The sequence below is a fragment of the Oncorhynchus mykiss genome, chromosome 17 (genome assembly GCF_013265735.2).
Source record: "Oncorhynchus mykiss isolate Arlee chromosome 17, USDA_OmykA_1.1, whole genome shotgun sequence".
In the NCBI taxonomy this organism is placed as follows: Eukaryota; Metazoa; Chordata; class Actinopteri; order Salmoniformes; family Salmonidae; genus Oncorhynchus; species Oncorhynchus mykiss.
The window spans coordinates 94,359,443-94,386,364 of NC_048581.1; the positions used below are offsets into that span (position 1 = coordinate 94,359,443).

Consider the following 26,922-nt stretch of genomic DNA (forward strand, 5'->3'; position numbering starts at 1 on the left):
AATAGGGTTAGAGGCAGAGAATCCCTGTGGGAAGAGGGGAACCGGCCAGGCAGAGACAGCAAGGGCGGTTCGTTGCTCCAGAGCCTTTCCGTTCACCTTCACACTCCTGGGCCAGACTACACTCAATCATATGACCCACTGAAGAGATGAGTCTTCAGTAAAGACTTAAAGGTTGAGATCGAATTTGCGTCTCTCACATGGGTAGGCAGACCAATCCATAAAAATTGAGCTTTATAGGAGAAAGCCCTGCCTCCAGCTGTTTGCTTAGAAATTCTAGGGACAATTAGGAGGCCGTAGCGTACGTGTAGGAATGTACGGCAGGACCAAATCAGAGAGATAGGTAGGAGCAAGCTCATGTAATGCTTTGTAGGTTAGCAGTAAAACCTTGAAATCAGCCCTTGCCTTGACAGGAAGCCAGTGTAGGGAGGCTATGACTGGAGTAATATGATTTTAAAAAATGGTACTAGTCAGGATTCTAGCAGCTGTATTTAGCACTAACTGAAGTTTATTTAGTGCTTTATCCGGGTAGCCGGAAAGTAGAGCATTGCAGTAGTCTAACCTAGAAGTAACAAAAGCATGGATTAATTTTTCTGCATCATTTTTGGATAGAAAATGTCTGATTTTTGCAATGTTACGTAAATGGAAAAAAGCTGTCCTTGAAACAGTCGATATGTGCGTCAAAAGAGAGATCAGGATCCAGAGTAACGCCGAGGTCCTTCACAGTTTTATTTGAGACGACTGTACAACCATTAAGATTAATTGTCAGATTCAACAGAAGATCTTTGTTTCTTGGGACCTAGAACAAGCATCTCTGTTTTGTCCGAGTTTAAAAGTAGAACGTTTGCAGCCATCCTCTTCCTTATGTCTGAAACACAGGCTTCTAGCGAGGGCAATTTTGGGGCTTCACCATGTTTCATTGAAATGTACAGCTGTGTGTCATCCGCATAGCAGTGAAAGTTAACATTATGTTTTCGAATGACATCCCCAAGAGGTAAAATATATAGTGAAAACAATAGTGGTCCTAAAACAGAACCTTGAGGAACACTGAAATTTACAGTTGATTTGTCAGAGGACAAACCATTCACAGAGACAAACAAAGGAGAAGTAGGATAAGGGTACGGATAAAGGCTATAAGAACTGGCCGTCTAGCACGTTCGGTACAGAGATGAAAAGGAGCAGGTTTCTGGGCACGATAGCATAGCTTCAAGGCATAGTGTACAGACAAAGGTAAGGTAGGAAGTGAGTACATTGGAGGTAAACTTAGGCATTGAGTAATGAAGACAGAGATATAGTCTCTAGAGATGTTTAAACCAGGTGATGTCATCGCATATGTAGGAGGTGGAACAACATGGTTGGTTAAGGCATATTGAGCAGGACTAGAGGCTCTACAGTGAAATAAGACAGTAATCACTAACCAGGACAGTAATGGACAAGGCATATTAGGGAGAGGCATGTGTAGCCAAGTGATCGTATGTGTCCAGTGAGTGGTTGGGCTGGCTGGGGACACGGCGATTCAGACAGTTGGCCGAAGTCGATAGACCAGTTGTGGAATTAGTAGGGTTCCAAGTAGCAGAGGGGTCCAAGTCCAATTGGCAAAATGGGTATAGTGGTCCAAGAAACTGGCCGGTGGATCAGCTAACAGTCCAATATGCTACAGATAGCTAGCAGGCTGCGGTTAGCAGAATGGGCCTTCAGGGGACATCGCGCCTGAGGGGCCTGTTGGGATCCTCGGGCAGATTATGTCGGTATTCCAGTCATGAAGGATCGGCGGGGTTCCGTGGCCCGTACCGGCAGTAGAAGGGGTTTGGATATTGTAGCCGAGGAGTGGGCTTCAAGAGTAGCCCAGGAGCCCTAGCCGAGAGATGGGTCTAGCATGGGCTAGCCCCAGGCTAGTTGGTGCGTGCTCCTGCACGGAAACGTTAGCCAGGAGTAGTCAACCCGGGTTGCGGTTAGCTGCCATGATCCAGATGAAAGGGTTCAGAGTTTGCGGTAGGAATCCGGGGATATGGAGAGAAAAATTAACTGTTTATCCCCAGTCCTAACTTTTTATCCCCAGTCCTAACTGTTTATCCCCAATCCTAACTGTTTATCCCCAGTCCTAAATGTTTATCCCCAGTCCTAACTGTTTATCCCCAATCCTAACTGTTTATCCCCAGTCCTAAATGTTTATCCCCAGTCCTAACTTTTTATCCCCAGTCCTAACTGTTTATCCCCAATCCTAACTGTTTATCCCCAATCCTAATTGTTTATCCCCAATCCTAACTGTTTATCCCCAATCCTAACTGTTTATCCCCAATCCTAACTGTTTATCCCCAATCCTAACTGTTTATCCCCAATCTTAACTGTTTATCCCCAATTCTAACCCTCTATCCCCCAATCCTAACCCTTTATCCCCAATCCTAACCCTTTATCCCCAATCCTAACCCTTTATCCCCCAGTCCTAACTGTTTATCCCCCAATCCTAAATGCTTATCCCCAATCCTAACCCTCTATCCCCCAGTCCTAACTGTTTATCCCCAATCCGAACTGTTTAACCCCCAGTCCTAACCATTTATCCCCCAGTCCTAACTGTTTATCCCAAATCCTAACTGTTTATCCCCAATCCTAACCATTTATCCCCCAGTCCTAACTGTTTATGCCCCAGTCCTAACTGTTTATCCCCAATCCTAACCCTTTATTCCCCAATCCTAACTGTTTATCCCCCAGTCCTAACTGTTTATCCCCCAGTCCTAACTGTTTATCCCCCAGTCCTAACCCTTTATTCCCCAATCCTAACTGTTTATCCCCCAGTCCTACCTGTTTATGCCCCAGTCCTAACTGTTTATCCCCCAGTCCTAAATGTTTATCCCCCAATCCTAACCCTTTATTCCCCAGTCCTAACTGTTTATCCCCAATCCTAAATGTTTATCCCCAATTCTAAATGTTTATCCCCAATTCTAAATGTTTATTCCCAATCTTGACCCTTTATTCCCCAATCCTAAATGTTTATTCCCCAATCCTAACCCTTTATTCCCCAATCCTAAATGTTTATCCCCCAATCCTAACCTTAGTCCTTTTTCTTCCTCTGCTTGGGAACTCCAGTGATGAGGTGTGGAGTTCCAGGTTACTCAGGCTGTCAGGAGAGAGAGAGATAGTGGTGAGGTGTGGAGTGCCAGGTTACTCAGGCTGTCAGGAGAGAGAGAGAGATAGTGGTGAGGTGTGGAGTGCCAGGTTACTCAGGCTGTCAGGAGAGAGAGAGAGAGATATAGTGGTGAGGTGTGGAGTGCCAGGTTACTCAGGCTGTCAGGAGAGAGAGAGATAGTGGTGAGGTAGAACTCCTATTTCTGACGCAGATCGCGCTACAAGTCCTGCCTCTCCCATCTCCTCATTGGTTTATAGAAACCGGTACCCACGTGCCATCTCCAGTTTGTCTTTCAATCACCCATGTGGGTATAACCAATGATGGTTATACCCACGTGGGTGATTGAAAGACAAACTGGTTGTCATGGTAATACTATGAAAGTGTAGATGCGATCACCATGTAAGTTCTAAGATGAAAAAGCCTGGAAGGAGGAGAGATGACTAGAAACGATTTGGTTGGTCGTTTTATGTGTGGTTTAATTGTCGGAGTAGAGGACCTTGTGCATTTCAGGTAAAATAACAACTCAATGTTTATATCCCAGGACAAATTAGTTAGCAACAGCAAGCTAGCTAAATAGGGCAAATTAGCTAGCAAGTGCAAGCTAACTAGCTATACATGTTTAATGCTTTTCGACCTGTCCCCAAATTAATGTCATTGGTTCAGAGTTTGTTTTGATATTTTAACCGGCGTGTCGTGATCGCATTTGGTGTAGGGGGACAAAATATTTTTTTGCACGATAGCGCACGCTCGCAACCGGTTTGGGTTCCGTGTAACCCTCATTTAACTAGTTCTAGCGCAGCAACTTTAAAAGGGCTCAGACACGCTAATATAATTTGCTGGCTGAGTACTTCGTGAACGAAATTTGTGAATAGTGCGCGCACCGATTTGACATGTAGAATCGCGTGAAAAATGTACTGAACGATCGGCAGACGAACACTAGATCGTGATGTTTGCAAGCCCTACACCTTGTTTAGCTATAATAGATCAAAACTCACTTAACCAAATCAAAGTTCTTCACACATGTAGAATGTGTCATCAATACTCCACGAGAAAAATACTGTATGTACTTGTAGATTGTAAACATGCTTGTCAATCAGTGGAGGCTGCTGAGGGATGCCTCGTGTTGTCATTATACATCAATGTGAATAAACAGAATACATCAGCAATTAACTGTTTGAAGATATGAACTCAGAATGTTCAGTCTAACTTCCCTTCCTGTGCTTTATTCAGGTTAAAATTACGTTAAGACATTTTAATATTCTAGGACTTCAGTTGCATTACCTTTCCACTTAAAAACAGAGAACAAGCAAATTATATATATATTTTTTTACAGTAGTCTTAAGATATATTGTACAAAAAAAAACATTTAGATTTTCTTATCTACTCATTCCTTGTGAAGTTGCATCTTTCCCCATGGTTATAATACATCACCTTGCTCCAATCATGGGATCCTCTTTCTACAGTGACATTCAGCAACTAACACTGTCCAAAGAAATGCACCTTTTATGAATTGATAATCATTTATTTGATGAATTTGCTGACTGTCTATTGTGTTGGTTAATTTCTTTACAATCAAATGAGGGAAACTTATCACAAGTCAGAGTTATACTTAAACTAAATCTTTATTCACTTATTAATAAGGGAGCAGGTCAATACAACACACAAATATAAAGTGAATCGATTGAGTGCTCTACGATAACGATGGCTGGTCGACGAATCACCCCCAGATGATTCATAGAGCCCCGACACAAAAGTACAAAGGTCTTTTACAGCCAAGACACCCCTTTCAGTCTACATGACGAACAACAAATGTATGGATTGGGTCACAAGGTTAAGATTAGTATGAACGATACTGTCTGCTGTGAATAACAAGTATCTGCTGTAAAAACAGTAGAGACCAGGGTTTGGCCCTGGGGTCATCTCTCCCTGGTACCACTACGAACAGAAACATTAAGTCATGCTATGGAATGCGGTCTCTTTAGGTTATATCACCCAAAAGACATCGGAAATCTCTTGTGTTAAATCTCCCAGAGGCCCACTTTCAGTTCACACAGACACAATAGAGTTATAAGAACCCTCTATTCTGTTGCATAAAACAGCTATTTGATGCAATAAAAGTATTATAACATAATCTTGTAATTTCTCTCACAGTATTCATACAGTGTTGGGGCATGTTATCTCCCTGTCTGCATGCTGCCGTCTATCTGTCTGTCTGCCTGCCTACATGCTGCCGTCGGACTGAACCGTAAACATAATGACTGCTGGCCGGGGCTGCTGTCGCACGTCAGTCACTCTATTGCAGGTAGACTCCGTTTTGTTCAAGAAAACTAAAACAAAGTCAATCTTTATGGGAAGCTCAGACTTCCTACCCACTCACTCTCACTAAGTGCTGTTTTCCCAGACCTGGTAGGGAGGGCATCCACTCATCATTCATCCCTGGTCACCAGTGGCATGGAAAGGGGGTTCTTTAACAAGCATTATACATTAACCTCTACCAAACTAAACAAACATGTTTGATTAAATGCAGAAAGTGGATGTTTCACCCCCTGTCCTGCTTTTCCAGCGAACTGGTGTGGGACTATCCTCCGTAGCCTGCCGTGGGCCAGAGGGGACGATTCAGACAAAATAATACAACCATCCATGTGAAAAGGGAGGGGCATAGGAAGGCAGCAGAGTGCTAGGCCGTGGCCTCGATGGTGCATTCTTTAGCCAGGTGACCAGACTTTCCGCAGTTGTAGCAGTTGACTTCGCTGGCCTTGCTGCACTGGACGGCAACATGGCCGATCTCACCACACCTGGTGGGAGACAGAGGAGAAAGATGAGGTTTAGGTAAGAGAAGGGAGTGTTTTCATTCATTTGTTATTCGGGACAATGTTTTATGTCCTGATATTTAAACAAGAATGCTATAATGTCTCATCTTTTGGTATCAGGCCTAAACATCACCTTTCCAACTGATTTGTACCTGACACATTAGTCCTACCTGCTGGTCAGCACACACACACACACACACTCTTGATGTCCATTTATAAAGCTGTTCATGGCTGCTGCAACTCAAACATATAAGCAGCTTAACGATACACTGGCCAGTATACCTTGTAAAAAAATATATATATGTGCTCACAGGTCTTCTGGATGTGTCCTAGTAATGGTGTGCATCTTCATTAACTCACCTGTAACACTTGACCTTGTCACAGCCCTTCTAGATGTGTCCTAGTAATGGTGTGCATCTTCATTAACTCACCTGTAACACTTGACCTTGTCACAGCCCTTCTAGATGTGTCCTAGTAATGGTGTGCATCTTCATTAACTCACCTGTAACACTTGACCTTGTCACAGCCCTTCTAGATGTGTCCTAGTAATGGTGTGCATCTTCATTAACTCACCTGTAACACTTGACCTTGTCACAGCCCTTCTAGATGTGTCCTAGTAATGGTGTGCATCTTCATTAACTCACCTGTAACACTTGACCTTGTCACAGCCCTTCTAGATGTGTCCTAGTAATGGTGTGCATCTTCATTAACTCACCTGTAACACTTGACCTTGTCACAGCCCTTCTAGATGTGTCCTAGTAATGGTGTGCATCTTCATTAACTCACCTGTAACACTTGACCTTGTCACAGCCCTTCTAGATGTGTCCTAGTAATGGTGTGCATCTTCGCTAACTTCTTGACGCACCCATCTCGTTAGCGGGATCATTTTCATCAACATCCACTGAATTGCCAAATTCATATTAAATTACTAAAATATGAAATTTTCATGAAATTACAAGTGCAATATAGCAAAACACAGCTTAGCTTGTTGATAATCCACCTGGCGTGTCAGATTTCAATAAAGCTTTTAGGCGAAAGCTATCCATCTCTCTCAGTAGACAAAATATTAAACGACTACCGCCCCGTAGCACTCACCTCCGTCATCATGAAGTGCTTTGAGAGACTAGTCAAGGACCATATCACCTCCACCCTACCTGACACCCAAAACCCACTCCAATTTGCTTACTGCCCCAATAGGTCCACAGACGATGCAATCTCAACCACACTGCACACTGCCCTAACCCATCTGGACAAGAGGAATACCTATGTGAGAATGCTGTTCATCGACTACAGCTCAGCATTTAACACCATAGTACCCTCCAAACTCGTCATTAAGCTCGAGACCCTGGGTCTCGACCCCGCCCTGTGCAACTGGGTACTGGACTTCCTGACAGGCCGCCCCCAGGTGGTGAGGGTAGGTAACAACATCTCCACCCCGCTGATCCTCAACACTGGGGCCACACAAGGGTGCGTTCTGAGCCCTCTCCTGTACTCCCTGTTCACCCACGACTGCGTGGCCACACACGCCTCCAACTCAATCATCAAGTTTGTGGACAACACAACGACGAGACGGCCTACAGGGAGGAGGTGAGGGCCCTCGGAGTGTGGTGTCAGGAAAATAACCTCACACTCAACGTCAACAAAACTAAGGAGATGATTGTGGACTTCAGGAAATAGCAGAGGGAACACCCCCCTATCCACATCGATGGAACAGTAGTGGAGAGGGTAGTAAGTTTTAAGTTCCTCGGCGTACACATCACAGACAAACAGAATTGGTCCACCCACACAGACAGCATCGTGAAGAAGGCGCAGCAGAGCCTCTTCAACCTCAGGAGGCTGAAGAAATTCGGCTTGTCACCAAAAGCACTCACAAACTTCTACAGATGCACAATCGAGAGCATCCTGTCGAGCTGTATCACCGCCTGGTACGGCAACTGCTCCGCCCACAACCGTAAGGCTCTCCAGAGGGTAGTGAGGTCTGCACAATGCATCACCGGGGGCAAACTACCTGCCCTCCAGGACACCTACACCACCCGATGTCACAGGAAGGCCATAAAGATCATCAAGGACAACAACCACCCGAGCCACTGCCTGTTCACCCCGCTATCATCCAGAAGGCGAGGTCAGTACAGGTGCATCAAAGCTGGGACCGAGAGACTGAAAAACAGCTTCTATCTCAAGGCCATCAGACTGTTAAACAGCCACCACTAACATTGAGTGGCTGCTGCCAACACACTGACTCAACTCCAGCCACTTTAATAATGGGAATTGATGGAAATTGATGGAAAATATATCACTAGCCACTTTAAACAATGCTACTTAATATAATGCTTACATACCCTACATTATTTATCTCGTATGTATACGTATATACTGTACTCTATATCATCTACTGCATCTTTATGTAATACATGTATCACTAGCCACTTTAAACTATGCCACTTTGTTTACATACTCATCTCATATGTATATACTGTACTCGATACCATCTACTGCATCTTGCCTATGCCGCTCTGTACTATCGCTCATTCATATATCTTTATGTACATATTCTTTATCCCTTTACACTTGTGTGTATAAGGTAGTAGTTTTGGAATTGTTAGCTAGATTACTCGTTTTTTATTACTGCATTGTCGGAACTAGAAGCACAAGCATTTCGCTACCCTCGCATTAACATCTGCTAACCACGTGTATGTGACAAATAAAATTTGATTTGATATAACAAACAGCTAGCAGCCAAGTAGATTGGTCACGAAAGTCAGAAAATCAATAAATTATATCGCTTACCTTTGATGATCTTCAAATGTTTGCACTCACAAGGCTCCCAGTTACACAATAAATGTTCCTTTTGTTCCATAAAGATTATTTTTATATCCAAGATACCTCCATTTGTTTGGCACATTATGTTCAGAAATCCACAGGCTCGAGCGGTCACGACATTGCAGACGAAAATTCCACATAGTATCCGTAATGGTCATAGAAACATGTCAAAGTTTTTTATAAATCAATCCTCAGATTGTTTTTACAATATATAATCGATAATATGTCAACCGGAATGTAGCTTCTTCCATAGGAGCGAGAGAGAAAATGGCTGTTGCGCATGAAAAACTCTGCTGGCACCGACGCGATGGGTTCTTTCTCACTCATTTTTCAAAATAAAAGGCTGAAACTATGTCTAAAGACTGTTCACACCTTGAGAAAGCCATAGAATAAGGAATCTGGTTGATATCCCTTTAAATGGAGGCAAGACAGCACTTCCTTTTTGGATTTTCCGCAGGTTTTCGCCTGCAATATCAGTTCTGTTATACTCGCAGACAATATTTTGACAGTTTTGGAAACTTTAGAGTGTTTTCTATCATAATCTGACAATTATATGCATGTTCTAGTTTCTGGGCCTGAGAAATAGGCTGTTTCAAATGGGTATGTTTTTTGGCCAAAAACTAAAATTCTGCCCCCTACACTCAACAAGTTAACTCACCTGTGACAATTGACCTTGTCACAGCCCTTCTAGATGTGTCCTAGTAATGGTGTGCATCTTCGTTAACTCACCTGTAACACTTGACCTTGTCACAGCCCTTCTAGATGTGTCCCAGTAATGGTGTGCATCTTCGTTAACTCACCTGTAACACTTGACCTTGTCACAGCCCTTCTAGATGCCCCCCATTACTAGGACACATCTTCGTTAACTCACCTGTAACACTTGACCTTGTCACAGCCCTTCTAGATGTGTCCTAGTAATGGTGTGCATCTTCGTTAACTCACCTGTAACACTTGACCTTGTCACAGCCCTTCTAGATGCCCCCCATTACTAGGACACATCTTCGTTAACTCACCTGTAACACTTGACCTTGTCACAGCCCTTCTGGATGTGTCCGAAGCCTCCACAGGAGTAGCACTTCTGCTCGTTGGCATGGTCACAGTCCCGGGCCACATGGCCGGCCTTGCCACAGTTATAACAGACCTGCAATATAACGTTATAATATAACATAACAATTAAGAATATAATCACCGGCCTTGCCACAGTGATAACACACCTGCATTATATTAGGGGCCTATAAAATCTGCATTGTGGAAAATATGGACGGAATCCAGACGCAGTCAGCATTAGTTGCTGGGACCACTACTATATGTCCAGTCATCCTGCAAACCAAGTACCGGTCTGAGGAGATGTTTGGCAGAGCAGATAGGCAGCTAGCTAGCAGCTAGGCTATCAAGCTAGCAGGGTTTTCTTGAGGGCTTGAAAGCAGCCTGCAACGCGGTTATCCATTACGGCTGGGACAGCGGACTCTCCCGGGCATGTGGCTGTCTAGAGCCCTGCTGTTTGTTTTTTCAATCTTCCCTGCGACCTGCCCTGTCTGGAACTGAGAGGAGGAACAGTATAACCTGTCTTGTCTGGAACTGAGAGGAATAACAGTATAACCTGTCCTGTCTGGGACTGAGAGGAGTAACAGTATAACCTGTCCTGTCTGGAACTGAGAGGAGGAACAGTATAACCTGTCTTGTCTGGATCTGAGAGGAGTAACAGTATAACCTGTCCTGTCTGGAACTGAGAGGGGTAACAGTATAACCTGTCTGGAACTGAGAGGAGTAACAGTTTAACCTGTCTGGAACTGAGAGGAGTAACAGTTTAACCTGTCCTGTCTGGAACTGAGAGGAGTAACAGTATAACCTGTCTGGAACTGAGAGGAGTAACAGTATAACCTGTCCTGTCTGGAACTGAGAGGAGTAACAGTATAACCTGTCCTGTCTGGAACTGAGAGGAGTAACAGTATAACCTGTCCTGTCTGGAACTGAGAGGAGTAACAGTATAACCTGTCCTGTCTGGAACTGAGAGGAGTAACAGTATAACCTGTCCTGTCTGGAACTGAGAGGGGTAACAGTATAACCTGTCTGGAACTGAGAGGAGTAACAGTATGACCTGTCCTGTCTGGAACTGATAGGAGTAACAGTATAACCTGTCTGGAATTGAGAGGAGGAACAGTATAACCTGTCTTGTCTGGAACTGAGAGGAGTAACAGTATAACCTGTCCTGTCTGGAACTGAGAGGAGAAACAGTATAACCTGTCCTGTCTGGAACTGAGAGGAGTAACAGCATAACTTGTTCTGTCTGGAACTGAGAGGAGAGGAGTAACAGTATAACCTGTCCTGTCTGGAACTGAGAGGAGTAACAGTATAACCCATCCTGTCTGGAACTGATAGGAGTAACAGTATAACCCATCCTGTCTGGAACTGAGAGGAGTAACAGTATAACCTGTCTGGAATTGAGAGGAGTAACAGTATAACCTGTCCTGTCTGGAACTGAGAGGAGTAACAGTATAACCTGTCCTGTCTGGAACTGAGAGGAGTAACAGTATAACCTGTCCTGTCTGGAACTGAGAGGAATAACAGTATAACCTGTCTGGAATTGAGAGGAGTAACAGTATAACCTGTCCTGTCTGGAACTGAGAGGAGTAACAGTATAACCTGTCCTGTCTGGAACTGAGAGGAGTAACAGTATGACCTGTCCTGCCTGGAACTGATAGGAGTAACAGTATAACCTGTCCTGTCTGGAACTGATAGGAGTAACAGTATAACCTGTCCTGTCTGGAACTGAGAGGAGTAACAGTATAACCTGTCCTGTCTGGAACTGAGAGGAGTAACAGTATAACCTGTCCTGTCTGGAACTGAGAGGAGTAACAGTATAACCTGTCCTGTCTGGAACTGAGAGGAGTAACAGTATGACCTGTCCCATCTGGAACTGAGACGACTAACAGTATGACCTGTCCTGTCTGGAACTGAGATGAGTAACAGTATAACCTGTCCTGTCTGGAACTGAGAGGAGTAACAGTATGACCTGTCCTGTCTGGAACTGATAGGAGTAACAGTATAACCTGTCTGGAACTGAGAGGAGTAACAGTATAACCTGTCCTGTCTGGAACTGAGAGGAGTAACAGTATAACCTGTCTGGGACTGAGAGGAGTAACAGTATAACCTGTCCTGTCTGGAACTGAGAGGAGTAACAGTATAACCTGTCCTGTCTGGAACTGAGAGGAGTAACAGTATAACCTGTCCTGTCTGGAACTGAGAGGAGTAACAGTATAACCTGTCCTGTCTGGAACTGAGAGGAGTAACAGTATAACCTGTCCTGTCTGGAACTGAGAGGAGTAACAGTATAACCTGTCCTGTCTGGAACTGAGAGGAGTAACAGTATAACCTGTCCTGTCTGGAACTGAGAGGAGTAACAGTATAACCTGTCCTGTCTGGAACTGAGAGGAGTAACAGTATAACCTGTCCTGTCTGGAACTGAGAGGAGTAACAGTATAACCTGTCCTATCTGGAACTGAGAGGAGTAACAGTATAACCTGTCCTGTCTGGAACTGAGAGGAGTAACAGTATAACCTGTCCTGTCTGGAACTGAGAGGGGTAACAGTATAACCTGTCTGGAACTGAGAGGAGTAACAGTATGACCTGTCCTGTCTGGAACTGATAGGAGTAACAGTATAACCTGTCTGGAATTGAGAGGAGGAACAGTATAACCTGTCTTGTCTGGAACTGAGAGGAGTAACAGTATAACCTGTCCTGTCTGGAACTGAGAGGAGAAACAGTATAACCTGTCCTGTCTGGAACTGAGAGGAGTAACAGCATAACTTGTTCTGTCTGGAACTGAGAGGAGAGGAGTAACAGTATAACCTGTCCTGTCTGGAACTGAGAGGAGTAACAGTATAACCCATCCTGTCTGGAACTGATAGGAGTAACAGTATAACCCATCCTGTCTGGAACTGAGAGGAGTAACAGTATAACCTGTCTGGAATTGAGAGGAGTAACAGTATAACCTGTCCTGTCTGGAACTGAGAGGAGTAACAGTATAACCTGTCCTGTCTGGAACTGAGAGGAGTAACAGTATAACCTGTCCTGTCTGGAACTGAGAGGAATAACAGTATAACCTGTCTGGAATTGAGAGGAGTAACAGTATAACCTGTCCTGTCTGGAACTGAGAGGAGTAACAGTATAACCTGTCCTGTCTGGAACTGAGAGGAGTAACAGTATGACCTGTCCTGCCTGGAACTGATAGGAGTAACAGTATAACCTGTCCTGTCTGGAACTGATAGGAGTAACAGTATAACCTGTCCTGTCTGGAACTGAGAGGAGTAACAGTATAACCTGTCCTGTCTGGAACTGAGAGGAGTAACAGTATAACCTGTCCTGTCTGGAACTGAGAGGAGTAACAGTATAACCTGTCCTGTCTGGAACTGAGAGGAGTAACAGTATGACCTGTCCCATCTGGAACTGAGAGGAGTAACAGTATAACCTGTCTGGAACTGAGAGGAGTAACAGTATAACCTGTCCTGTCTGGAACTGAGAGGAGTAACAGTATAACCTGTCTGGGACTGAGAGGAGTAACAGTATAACCTGTCCTGTCTGGAACTGAGAGGAGTAACAGTATAACCTGTCCTGTCTGGAACTGAGAGGAGTAACAGTATAACCTGTCCTGTCTGGAACTGAGAGGAGTAACAGTATAACCTGTCCTGTCTGGAACTGAGAGGAGTAACAGTATAACCTGTCCTGTCTGGAACTGAGAGGAGTAACAGTATAACCTGTCCTGTCTGGAACTGAGAGGAGTAACAGTATAACCTGTCCTGTCTGGAACTGAGAGGAGTAACAGTATAACCTGTCCTGTCTGGAACTGAGAGGAGTAACAGTATAACCTGTCCTGTCTGGAACTGAGAGTAGTAACAGTATAACCTGTCCTGTCTGGAACTGATAGGAGTAACAGTATAACCTGTCCTGTCTGGAACTGAGAGGAGTAACAGTATAACCTGTCTGGAACTGAGAGGAGTAACAGTATAACCTGTCCTGTCTGGAACTGAGAGGAGTAACAATATAACCTACATTGCTACCATGACAAAGACCAAAGCTGGCTGGAGTACCAGTGATAGGTGTTTCTAAACCACAGGTGAAGGATCTTTTAAAAGTAAATAGAGTTCTAAAAGCAGTTGTTACCACAAGAAAATATTTTAAAATGTTATGTCCAAATACTGGTGGATTCAACTAATAAAATAATGGACGACCTGACCAGAGAGGTTCAGGACCTGAGGAACAGGTGTGTATGTGAATCCATGATAACAATGATGGAGAAATCAGATTATCTCAAGGGACCACCAAGGCGGAACAACATGGTTGTGGACGGAATTGCAGAATCTCCAAATGAGACTTGGACGGAGTCTGAGGACAAAGTGAGGGAAATGATCTCTGAGAAATTGAAGATGAATCACAAGAAGATTGAGGTGGATCGCGCCCCACAGGACTGGAAAACCCACCACCGGCCCCGGTGACAGACCAAGGCCGATAGTGGTCAAGTTCCTGAGGTTCAAGGACAAGGTAGCGGTTCTTGAAAGAGCCAAGATCTTGAGAGGAACGTATATCTTCCTCAACGAGGACTATCCTGAAGCTGTGTGCCAGAAGAGGAAAGAACTTATCCCAGCCCTGAAAGCTGACAAAGCGCTTGCTTACATCTGCTAAGACAGGCTCATTGTCCACCCTCCCTCCTGGAAGGGATGAGAGAGCCAAGCCTATGGCTTCGTAGCTTCAACCCCGCAGCACACACACACACACACACACACACACACACACCAACTGATTAATGACTGCTGAATGTATATTTTTTCTCTTGCTTTATTTTCTCTTTTCCATATTCTTATCTCTGATAAGCTACCAGGGAGAGGGCTGAAAATTCCTTATTAAAATATGTAGCCTTAGAAATATGGTTAATGAAATCAATAACTTGCAAAAAATTAGACAACATTCATATATTAGCCATTTCTGAGGCTCACTTAGATAATTCATTTGATGATACAACAGTAACAATACAAGGATAAAACATCTATAGAAGAGACATACATGCTTATGGGGGAGGTGTTGCTGTATATACAGTTGAAGTCAGAAGTTTACATACACTTAGGTTGGAGTCATTAAAACTCGTTTTTCAACCACTCCACACATTTCTTGTTAAGAAACTACAGTTTTGGCAAGTCAGTTAGGACATCTACTTTGTGCATGACACAAGTCCTTTTTCACTGTATCACAATTCCAGTGGGTCAGAAGTTAACATACACTCAGTTGACTGTGCCTTTAAAGAGCTTGGTAAATTCCAGAAAATTATGTCATGGCTTTAGAAGCTTCTGATAGGTTAATTGACATCATTTGAGTCCATTTGAGGTGTACCTGTGGATGTATTTCAAGGCCTACCTTCAAACTCAGTGCCTCTTTGCTTGACATCATGGGAAAATCAAAATAAATCATTCAAGACCTTAGAAAAAAAAATTGGAGACCTCCACAAGTCTGGTTCATCCTTGGGAGCAATTTCCAAATCCCTGAAGGTACCACGTTCATCTGAACAAACAACAGTACGCAAGAATAAACACTTTGGGACAACGCAGCCATCATACCGCTCAGGAAGGAGACGCGTTCTGTCTCCTAGAGATTAACGTACTTTGGTGCGAAAAGTGCAAATCAATCCCAGAACAACAGCAAAGGACCTTGTGAAGATGCTGGAGGAAACAGGAACATAAGTATCTATATCCACAGTAAAACAAGTCCTATATCGACATAACCTGAAAGGCTGCTCAGCAAGGAAGAAGCCACTGCTCCAAAACCGCCATAAAAAAGCCAGACTACGGTTTGCAACTGCACATGGGGACAAAGATTGTACTTTTTGATGAAATGTCCTCTGGTCTGATGAAACAAAAATACGATGGTCATTTTGGCCATAATGACCATCGTTATGTTTGGAGGAAAAAGGGGGAGGCTTCCAAGCCGAAGAACACCATCCCAACCGTGAAGGACAGGGGTGGCAGCATCATGTTGTGGGGGTGCTTTGCCGCAGGAGGGATTGGTGCACTTCACAAACTAGATGGCATCATGAGGATGGAAAATTACATGGATATATTGAAGCAACATCTCAAGACATCACTCAAGAAGTTGAAGCTTGGTCGCAAATGGGTCTTCCAAATGGACAATGACCCCAAGCATACTTCCAAAGTTGTGGCAAAATGGCTTAAGGACAACAGAGTCAAGGTATTGGAGAGGCCATCACAAAGCCCTGAAGACTCCTGTTAAAAAGGTACCACCAGCTGTCATATGTTCTCATGTTCTGAGCAAGGAACTTAAATGTTAGCTTTTCACATGGCACGTTTACTTTCTTCTCCAACACCGTGTTTTTGCATTATTTAAACCAAATTTAACATGTTTCATTGTTTATTTGAGACTAAATAGATTTTATTTATGTATTATATTAAGTTAAAATAAACGTGTTCATTTAAAAACATTTACATTTTTTATCCCAGGTCGTCATTGTAAATAAGAATTTGTTCTTAACTGACTTGCCTAGTTAAATAAAGGTTGAATAAAAAAATAAGATGGTGTTAAAAATCTCAAAAATGTTTACATAGTCGACTTACACACAGCTCTGACACACACACTTACTGTCATGTATTGTCATATTATGTCTTGTTCCTGTTCTTTCTCTTCACTCCATCTCCCTCTGCTGGTCGTATTAGGTTACCTTCTCTTCCCCTCCTTCCCCCAGCTGCTCCTCATCTTCTCTAACTACCTCGTTCACCCTTTTCCCACCTGTTCCCTTTTTTCCCTCTGATTAGGTCTCTATTTCTCTCTCTGTTCCTGCTTCTGTCTTTGTCAGATTCTCGTTTGAGTTTCTCATGCCAGAACCAAACTATCGTCTTGTTTGCTTCAACCTTGTCCTGTCCTGTCGGAATCTGCCTGTTCATCTGAGGCTACGTGTGATCAGGTACCTCTGTCCTCTACAACCCAGCTAATCTCCTCTGCTGCTAGAAGGGGAACTCTTCTGTGATTTCAGAAGGACTTTATGTTTCATTTGTCGCCCTCTCTGCGGGTTGTTTGTTTTGACATTAAAGGACTCTGTTTTTGTTAAACCGCTTTTGGGTCCTCACTCACGTGCATAACACTTACCCCACCAGACATGCCACCGGGGGTCTTTTCACAGTCCCCAAATACAGAACAAATTCATGAAAGCTTACTGTATTATTGTCATTTAGCAGACACTCTTATCCATAGCGACTTACAGTAGTGAGTGCATACATTTACATAGTGAAAATTATGAAATGCATTAATTTGCCCAAGTTAATCATAAGATACTAACAAAATGGATCAGTGATTGGATCAGTGCAACTTTCTGAAAGAGCACAGTGTAACGGTTTTGACTTGAGGTTATTATTTATAGGGGTGCCAGGTAGGTTGTGCCTACCAGAGAAAACATTGGTTTCTCCTTTTGGTTTGGGAGGGAATGAGTCCCATCTGGTCCGTCAAGTCTACACCAATACAAAGGACTTATGTAAAAGTCAGGATGGAAATAAACTTTCCATAAACCCTTAAAACATTGGAAAGAACTTCAAAAACAACTGTATTCTTTTGTGTGGGTTGTATTACCAACATAAATGATTAAACACACACATATAATAATAATATAACACAATGAGTTCTGATTCCTCCAGAAATGTTCTGTACCTCGGGCCTAAAAAGAGTCCAGCCCGGTAAAGGAGTTCAGGGAACTCCCGTGACCTTAGTCACGCAATGTTTGTCCGTTCATTCAAGTGTAGCGTAAACCCAGTATTAATCATACAATCAATATAACAATTATTTTACCACAGAACTTTAAAGCGTATCAACTCTTACTAAGTCCTCAACTACAACTAACTACATGAATCATCACAGTATACATCAAAACAAATGAAATACCGTATACAAAAAGGTTGTAGTCAGTCGGTCAGTCAGACAATCCAATCCACCAACTGAGAAAGGTAGTCTGATCCTGGGTAAACTCTATTAGGCTACAAAACACACGTTTAACGGCAACAAAACAAACGGAATAGAGAAGCTTCGGAACTGAGGGTTGAACACATCCTCATTCACGTCTCCATCACAACCCCACTTTTGCGCAGCAGATGCTGGCTATTTAATTGGGAATTAGAGGGAAAGCACCCTATTGGAAGGAGAAGCACTGAGACGGTTCAGAAAAATTCAGGGCCGTCACAACAGGAACGCCCCCGTCTGTGTGTTGTGCTGCTCTATATGTCTGGTCTACACTCTGTGCAGCTGTTAGAGATAATGCTAATGATAACTGTCTTCTGGTAGAGGGAAAGACTCCCAAAAACCTCCTCTATTAAATGTTAACTACAAAGTAGCTAATGCCTACCTGGCAGAATGATAGAAATGATTTGCATCAATCCAGTGGTCATTTGTTTTGAAAACTCTGCACAATCACAGAAGCACTACAGAAACACTGCTAACCAAACAACAGTGCTTGGTGGCTGTACTACAGAAACATTGCTAATCAAACAATAGTGCTTGGTGGCTGTACTACAGAAACACTGCTAATCAAACAACAGTGCTAGGTGGCTGTACAACAGAAACACTGCTAACCAAACAACAGCAGTGCTAGGTGGCTGTACAACAGAAACACTGCTAACCAAACAACAACAGTGCTAGGTGGCTGTACTACAGAAACACTGCTAACCAAACAACAGCGCTAGGTGGCTGTACTACAGAAACACTGCTAATCAAACAACAGCGCTAGGTGGCTGTACTACAGAAACACTGCTAATCAAACAACAACAGTGCTAGGTGGCTGTACTACAGAAACACTGCTAACCAAACAACAGCGCTAGGTGGCTGTACTACAGAAACACTGCTAATCAAACAACAGCGCTAGGTGGCTGTACTACAGAAACACTGCTAATCAAACAACAGCGCTAGGTGACTACAGAAACACTGCTAACCAAACAACAGCGCTAGGTGGCTGTACAACAGAAACACTGCTAACCAAACAACAACAGTGCTAGGTGGCTGTACTACAGAAACACTGCTAACCAAACAACAACAGTGCTAGGTGGCTGTACTACAGAAACACTGCTAACCAAACAACAGCGCTAGGTGGCTGTACTACAGAAACACTGCTAACCAAACAACAGTCTCTGGCTGGTGAACACTTGTATTAAAAGGGAACTACACCATTCCCCCACAAAAAGAACATAATCAGACAAAAAAAAAATGTGATTTTATAGGGACCTAATAATAACATGATTACCATGAACACACCGGCCTGCATAATAATATTACATAATAATATTATAACACCCAAGCCATGACAGTTATAACACACCTGTTCCCTCTCCTTCTTGGGCTCCTTACAGTCCCTGGAGATGTGTCCTCCACGACCACAGTTATAGCACGCTGCAGAAACACAGAGCAGTTATAGCACGCTGCAGAAACACAGAGCAGTTATAGCACGCTGCAGAAACACAGAGCAGTTATAGCACGCTGCAGAAACACAGAACAGTTATAGCACGCTGCAGAAACACAGAACAGTTATAGCATGCTGCAGAAACACAGAACAGTTATAGCATGCTGCAGAAACACCGAGCAGTTATAGCATGCTGCAGAAACACAGAGCAGTTATAGCATGCTGCAGAAACACAGAGCAGTTATAGCATGCTGCAGAAACACAGAGCAGTTATAGCATGCTGCAGAAACACAGAACAGTTATAGCATGCTGCATAAACACAGAACAGTTATAGCATGCTGGGAGAGAACTAACACATACAGGAACATCTCACTAACCTAACATCAGACTAATAATCAAACTTATAAATTGGTGTGATGTACACACAAATGTGGTCAACATTTTTCTAAGCTGGAGAAGTCCTCACCATCCTCAGTCCTCTCACAGTCTCTGGCGACGTGACCAGGCTCGCCACAGCGATAGCAGAACAGATCTGAGGAACAGGAATAACATTATTATTGGAAAATCACATCATTGCTTTGCTAGACATGTGACAATGGGAATTGACTTAGAAGTTAGCACACAGGCTCAGTGCTGCCCAGGGCCAAGTTAGCACACAGGCTCAGTGCTGCCCAGGGCCAAGTTAGCACACAGGCTCAGTGCTGCCCAGGGCCAAGTTAGCACACAGGCTCAGTGCTGCCCAGGGCCAAGTTAGCACACAGGCTCAGTGCTGCCCAGGGCCAAGTTAGCACACAGGCCATGCACTGGAACACCAAACAGGATAATTGTTTTTGAAACTGAGTTACATGGGAAGGTTGAATACTACCTGAACGTTATTTTACAGTTTCAAAAGCCCTGACTACCCTGTAGTCAGTACCTTACCTTTCCCCATCTATTGATCAATACCTTGTAATGTAGTCAGTACCTTTTACAGTCTATTGATCACTACCATGTAATGTAGTCAGTACCTTGCAACATCTATTGATCACTACCCTGTAGTCAGTACCTTACACCATCTATTGATCACTACCCTGTAGTCAGTACCTTACCTTTCCCCATCTATTGATCAATACCTTGTAATGTAGTCAGTTCCATACCTTTCCCCGTCTATTGATCAATACCCTGTAATGTAGTCAGTACCTTTCCCCGTCTATTGATCAATACCCTGTAATGTAGTCAGTACCTTTCTCCGTCTATTGATCACTACCCTGTAATGTAGTCAGTACCTTTCCCTGTCTATTGATCAATACCCTGTAATGTAGTCAGTACCATACCTTTCCCCGTCTATTGATCAATACCCTGTAATGTAGTCAGTACCTTTCCCCGTCTATTGATCACTACCCTGTAATGTAGTCAGTACCTTACCTTTCCCCGTCTATTGATCACTACCCTGTAATGTAGTCAGTACCTTACATTTCCCCGTCTATTGATCACCACCCTGTAATGTAGTCAGTACCTTTCCCCGTCTATTGATCACTACCTTGTAATGTAGTCAGTACCTTTCCCCGTCTATTGATCACTACCATGTAATGTAGTCAGTACCTTTCCCCGTCTATTGATCACCACCCTGTAATGTAGTCAATACCTTACCTTTCCCCATCTATTGATCACCACCCTGTAATGTAGTCAATACCTTTCCCAGTCTATTGATCACCACCCTGTAATGTAGTCAGTAGCTTACCTTTCCCCGTCTATTGATCACCACCCTGTAATGTAGTCAGTACCTTTCCCCGTCTATTGATCACCACCCTGTAATGTAGTCAGTACCTTTCCCCATCTATTGATCACTACCTTGTAATGTAGTCAGTACCTTTCCCCATCTATTGATCACCACCCTGTAATGTAGTCAGTACCTTTTACAGTCTATTGATCACCACCCTGTAATGTAGTCAGTACCTTTCCCCGTCTATTGATCACCACCCTGTAATGTAGTCAGTACCTTCCCAGTCTATTGATCACCACCCTGTAATGTAGTCAGTACCTTTCCTTTCCCCATCTATTGATCAATACCCTGTAATGTAGTCAGTACCTTACCTTTCCCCATCTATTGATCAATACCCTGTAATGTAGTCAGTACCTTACCTTTCCCCGTCTATTGATCACCACCCTGTAATGTAGTCAGTACCTTTCCCCGTCTATTGATCACTACCCTGTAATGTAGTCAGTACCTTACCTTTCCCCGTCTATTGATCAATACCCTGTAATGTAGTCAGTACCTTACCTTTCCCCGTCTATTGATCACCACCCTGTAATGTAGTCAGTACCTTACCTTTCCCCATCTATTGATCACCACCCTGTAATGTAGTCAGTACCTTTCCCTGTCTATTGATCACTACCCTGTAATGTAGTCAGTACCTTTCACCGTCTATTGATCAATACCCTATAATGTAGTCAGTACCTTTCCCCGTCTATTGATCACTACCCTGTAATGTAGTCAGTACCTTACCTTTCCCCGTCTATTGATCACTACCCTATAATGTAGTCAGTACCTTACCTTTCCCTGTCTATTGATCACCACCCTGTAATGTAGTCAGTACCTTGCCTTTCCCTGTCTATTGATCACCACCCTGTAATGTAGTCAGTACCGTTCCCCGTCTATTGATCAATACCCTGTAATGTAGTCAGTACCTTACCCCATCTATTGATCACCACCCTGTAATGTAGTCAGTACCTTTCCCCGTCTATTGATCACCACCCTGTAATGTAGTCAGTACCATACCTTTCCCCGTCTATTGATCACTACCCTGTAGTCAGTACCTTACCTTTCCCCATCTATTGATCAATACCCTGTAATGTAGTCAGTACCATTCCTTTCCGCGTCTATTGATCACTACCCTGTAGTCAGTACCTTACCTTTCCCCATCTATTGATCACTACCCTGTAATGTAGTCAGTATCTTTCACCGTCTATTAATCACCACCCTGTAATGTAGTCAGTACCTTTCACAGTCTATTGATCACCACCCTGTAATGTAGTAAGTTCCGTTCCCCATCTATTGATCACCACCCTGTAATGTAGTCAGTACCTTACCTTTCCCTGTCTATTGATCACTACCCTGTAATGTAGTCAGTACCATACCTTTCCCCGTCTATTGATCACTACCCTGTAGTCAGTACCTTACCTTTCCCCATCTATTGATCAATACCCTGTAATGTAGTCAGTACCATACCTTTCCCCGTCTATTGATCACTACCCTGTAGTCAGTACCTTACCTTTCCCCATCTATTGATCACTACCCTGTAATGTAGTCAGTATCTTTCACCGTCTATTAATCACCACCCTGTAATGTAGTCAGTACCTTTCACAGTCTATTGATCACCACCCTGTAATGTAGTAAGTTCCGTTCCCCATCTATTGATCACCACCCTGTAATGTAGTCAGTACCTTACCTTTCCCCGTCTATTGATCAATACCTTGTAATGTAGTCAGTACCTTACCTTTCCCCATCTATTGATCACCACCCTGTAATGTAGTCAGTACCTTCCCGTCTATTGATCACTACCCTGTAATGTAGTCAGTACCTTACCTTTCCCCGTCTATTGATCAATACCCTGTAATGTAGTCAGTACCTTTCCCCGTCTATTGATCAATACCCTGTAATGTAGTCAGTACCGTTCCCCGTCTATTGATCACTACCCTGTAATGTAGTCAGTACCGTTCCCCGTCTATTGATCACTACCCTGTAATGTAGTCAGTACCTTACCTTTCCCCGTCTATTGATCACCACCCTGTAATGTAGTCAGTACCTTACCTTTCCCTGTCTATTGATCACTACCCTGTAATGTAGTCAGTACCATACCTTTCCCCGTCTATTGATCACTACCCTGTAGTCAGTACCTTACCTTTCCCCATCTATTGATCAATACCCTGTAATGTAGTCAGTACCATACCTTTCCCCGTCTATTGATCACTACCCTGTAGTCAGTACCTTACCTTTCCCCATCTATTGATCAATACCCTGTAATGTAGTCAGTACCATACCTTTCCCCGTCTATTGATCACTACCCTGTAATGTAGTCAGTACCTTACCTTTCCCCGTCTATTGATCACCACCCTGTAATGTAATTCAGTTCTGTTCCGCGTCTATTGATCACTACCCTATAATGTAGTCACCACCCTGTAATGTAGTCAGTTCCGTTCCCCGTCTATTGATCACTACCCTATAATGTAGTCACCACCCTGTAATGTAGTCAGTACCTTTCCCCGTCTATTGATCACTACCCTGTAATGTAGTCAGTACCTTACCTTTCCCCCTCCCGCGGCCCTTGCCTCGTCCCCGCCCGGCATTCGGACAGTTCTTGATCCAGTGGCCGGTACGTCCGCATCCAAAACACTCATTACTACTCATCTCCACTAGTTCCTACAACCTGAGGAGAGAGACAGACACATACAGTCAGCCCTAATACAGACAGACAGTCTAGGGCTGTCCCCGATTTAAACAAAATCTTGGTAGACCGAAAGTCATCTGTTCTTCGACCAATTGAATTCTCTAAATATTTCAACATGTCATTTTTTCATATATAGACACACCCGGTGTTTGAATAAAATCAACTATGTGCATTGAGCTGGTCTGATGCTTTAAGTTTAAGGTTTGATGCATCAAGAGGGTGCCAGAGATCTAGATAAGGAGAAGAGAAAACCCTTAACCTGACCCAACCATTCTCCTCCCGCTCCTGCTGGCTTTCGCTGATTCTGCCATTACTCTAGGGTTCGTCAACCTTTCTCATGTGGAATGACAATTTCTCGTACCATTTCTACCAATTTGCCTGCCAGTTATGGTTTTCATGAAACGATTTAATTTATTAGAACGTCTTTATATCTCAAAATCATTGTCATGTGGTTAACCTGTTAGAGCTCTAGGGGCGCTATTTTATTTTTGGATAAAAAACGTTCCCGTTTTAAGCGCGATATTTTGTCACGAAAAGATGCTCGACTATGCATATTATTGACAGTTTTGGAAAGAAAACACTCTGAAGTTTCAGAATCTGCAAAGATTTTGTCTGTAAGTGCCCCAGAACTCATTCTACAGGCGAAACCAAGATGATGCATCAACCAGGAATTAGCAGAATTTCTGAAGCTCTGTTTTCCATTGTCTCCTTATATGGCTGTGATTGCGCAAGGAATGAGCCTACACTTTCTGTCGTTCGCCCAAGGTCTTAGCAGCATTGTGACGTATTTGTAGGCATATCATTGGAAGATTGACCATAAGAGACTACATTTTCCAAGTGTCCGCCTGGTGTCCTGCGTCGAATTCGGTGCGCAATTGCCAGCTGCTTCTACTTTACCATTTGATTCAGGGGAGAAAGCATGTGTCCAAGAACGATGTATCAATGAAGAGATATGTGAAAAACACCTTGATGATTGATTCTAAACGTTTGCCATGTTTTCAGTCGATATTATGGAGTTAATTTGGAAAAAAGTTCGCGTTTTGAGGACTGAATTTTCGGATTTTTTTTGGTAGCCAAATGTGATGTATAAAACGGAGCTATTTCTAATACACAAGGAATCTTTTTGGAAAAACTGAGCATCTGCTATCTAACTGAGAGTATCCTCATTGAAAACATCAGAAGTTCTTCAAAGGTAAATGATTTTATTTGAAGGCTTTTATGTTTTTGTTAATGTTGCGTGCTGGATGCTAACGCTAATGCTAACGCTAAATGCTAACGCTAAATGCTAACGCTAGCTAGCTACTTTTACACAAATGATTGTTTTCCTATGGTTGAGAAGCATATTTTGAAAATCTGAGATGACAGTGTTGTTTACAAAAGGCTAAGCTTGAGAGATGGCATATTTATTTCATTTCATTTGCGATTTTCATAAATAGTTAACGTTGTGTTATGCTAATGAGCTTGCTGATAGATTTACACAATCCTGGATACAGGGGGTTTTTCATAGCTAAACGTGACGCAGAAAACGGAGCGATTTGTCCTAAACAAATAATCTTTCAGGAAAAACTGAACATTTGCTATCTGAGAGTCTCCTCATTGAAAACATCTGAAGTTCTTCAAAGGTAAATGATTTTATTTGAATGCTTTTCTGTTTTTTTGTGTAAATGTTGCCAGCTGAATGCTAATGCTAAATGCTACGTTAGCCATCAATACTGTTACACAAATGCTTGTTTTGCAATGGTTGAGAAGCATATTTTGAAAATCTGAGATGACAGTGTTGTTAACAAAAGGCTAAGCTTGAGAGCTAGCATATTTATTTCATTTCATTTGCGATTTTCATGAATAGTTAACGTTGCGTTATGGTAATGAGCTTGAGTCTGTATTCACGATCCCGGATCCGGGATGGGGAGATCAGAAAGGTTAATCAAAATTCTATCCAAATCAAAATGAAAACAAACAAACCTGGGAATATTGAAGACTCATGTTAAAAGGAACCACCAGCTTTCATGGTCTCATATTCTGAGCAAGGAACTTAAACGTTAGCTTTTTTACATGGCACATATTGCACTTTTACTTTCTTCTCCAACACTGTGTTTTTGCATTATTTAAACCAAATTGAACATGTTTTCTAATTTTTTTTAAATTACATTTATTTTATTTCTGCATTATTTTAAGTTAAAATAAGTGTTAATTCAGTATTGTTGTAATTGTCATTATATTTAAAAAAATATATAATTTTTTTTTTTATTACAAAAAAAATGTATACAAAAATAAATAAATAACAAATCGGCCGATGATTAGGTATTGGCTTTTTTTGGACCTCCAATAACCGTTGTCGGGGTGTTGAAAAATCATAATCGGTCGACCTCTACTCTGGAGAGATCTGAAAATAGCTGTGCAGCAACGCTCCCCATCCAACCTGACAGAGCTTGAGAGGATCTGCAGAGAAGAATGGGAGAAACTCCCCAAATACAGGTGTGCCAAGCTTGTAGTGTCATACCCAAGAAGACTCAAGGCTGTTATCGCTGCCAAAGGTGCTTCAACAAAGTACTGAGTAAAGGGTCTGAATACTTATGTAAATGTAATATTTCCGTTTTTATTTTGAAGAAATTAGCAAACATGTCTTAAAACATGTTTTTGCTTTGTCATTATGGAGTATTGTGTGTAGATTAGACATTTTTTAAATAAGGCTGTAACGGAACAAAATGTGGAAGAATTCAAGGAGTCTGAATACTTTCCGAATGCACTGTAAATCCCCAATCATACTAGGCCAGTGATTCTCAACTTGGGGGTCACGGGAGGATTTTAAGGGGTCGCGGGAATATATAAAAAATTATTATATTATTTTGAAAGGTAACAGCTCCACCTAAACTTATATTTTGCAAGGATACCGTTGCACCGCTAATTGTTGCTGACTTTACACGTGCAGAGCGTCCGCAGTGATGTTTCAGTTTCAGAGGGTTGGCACATACTCACTGACCAATACAATAACGTTCTCGCAGTTTTTAAAAGGTGCAGCTTCCTCTTTATCTACTGCTGCTTCCAATGTCAACAAGGCAGACAACCCGGTCCCGGTCAAGAAGAGAAAATACCACCCTGACTTCATCAAATATGGTTCTACATATTTAGAAGACAGGCAGGGTGAGTGTAGACCGCTGTGCATCCTATGGAATGAGCTGTTAGCCAATGAGAGCATGAAACCCTCCAAAAGGAAGAGGCATCTGGACACCAAGCATCCAAGCCACAGAGATAAGACAGTTGACTTTAAAATAAAATGTCAATATCTACAGGCCGTACAAGATTCATAGA

At 42.8% G+C, this 26,922-nt stretch overlaps 1 protein-coding gene across 1 annotated transcript in view; it reads right to left on the reverse strand.

The window, feature by feature from the left end:
• Positions 1-4,324: 4,324 nt before the first annotated feature.
• The window catches only part of LOC110494858 (cellular nucleic acid-binding protein), a 29,166-nt gene continuing 6,568 nt past the window's right edge, over positions 4,325-26,922 (reverse strand). The window contains exons 2-6 of the mRNA XM_036951000.1: positions 23,471-23,592; positions 19,653-19,718; positions 19,106-19,176; positions 9,765-9,892; positions 4,325-5,916 (exon numbers count right to left, since the gene is read on the reverse strand). Of these exons, the coding sequence (XP_036806895.1) occupies positions 5,799-5,916; positions 9,765-9,892; positions 19,106-19,176; positions 19,653-19,718; positions 23,471-23,573 (486 nt within the window). The 5' untranslated portion in view covers positions 23,574-23,592 and the 3' untranslated portion in view covers positions 4,325-5,798. The remainder of the gene's footprint in view (positions 5,917-9,764; positions 9,893-19,105; positions 19,177-19,652; positions 19,719-23,470; positions 23,593-26,922) is intronic.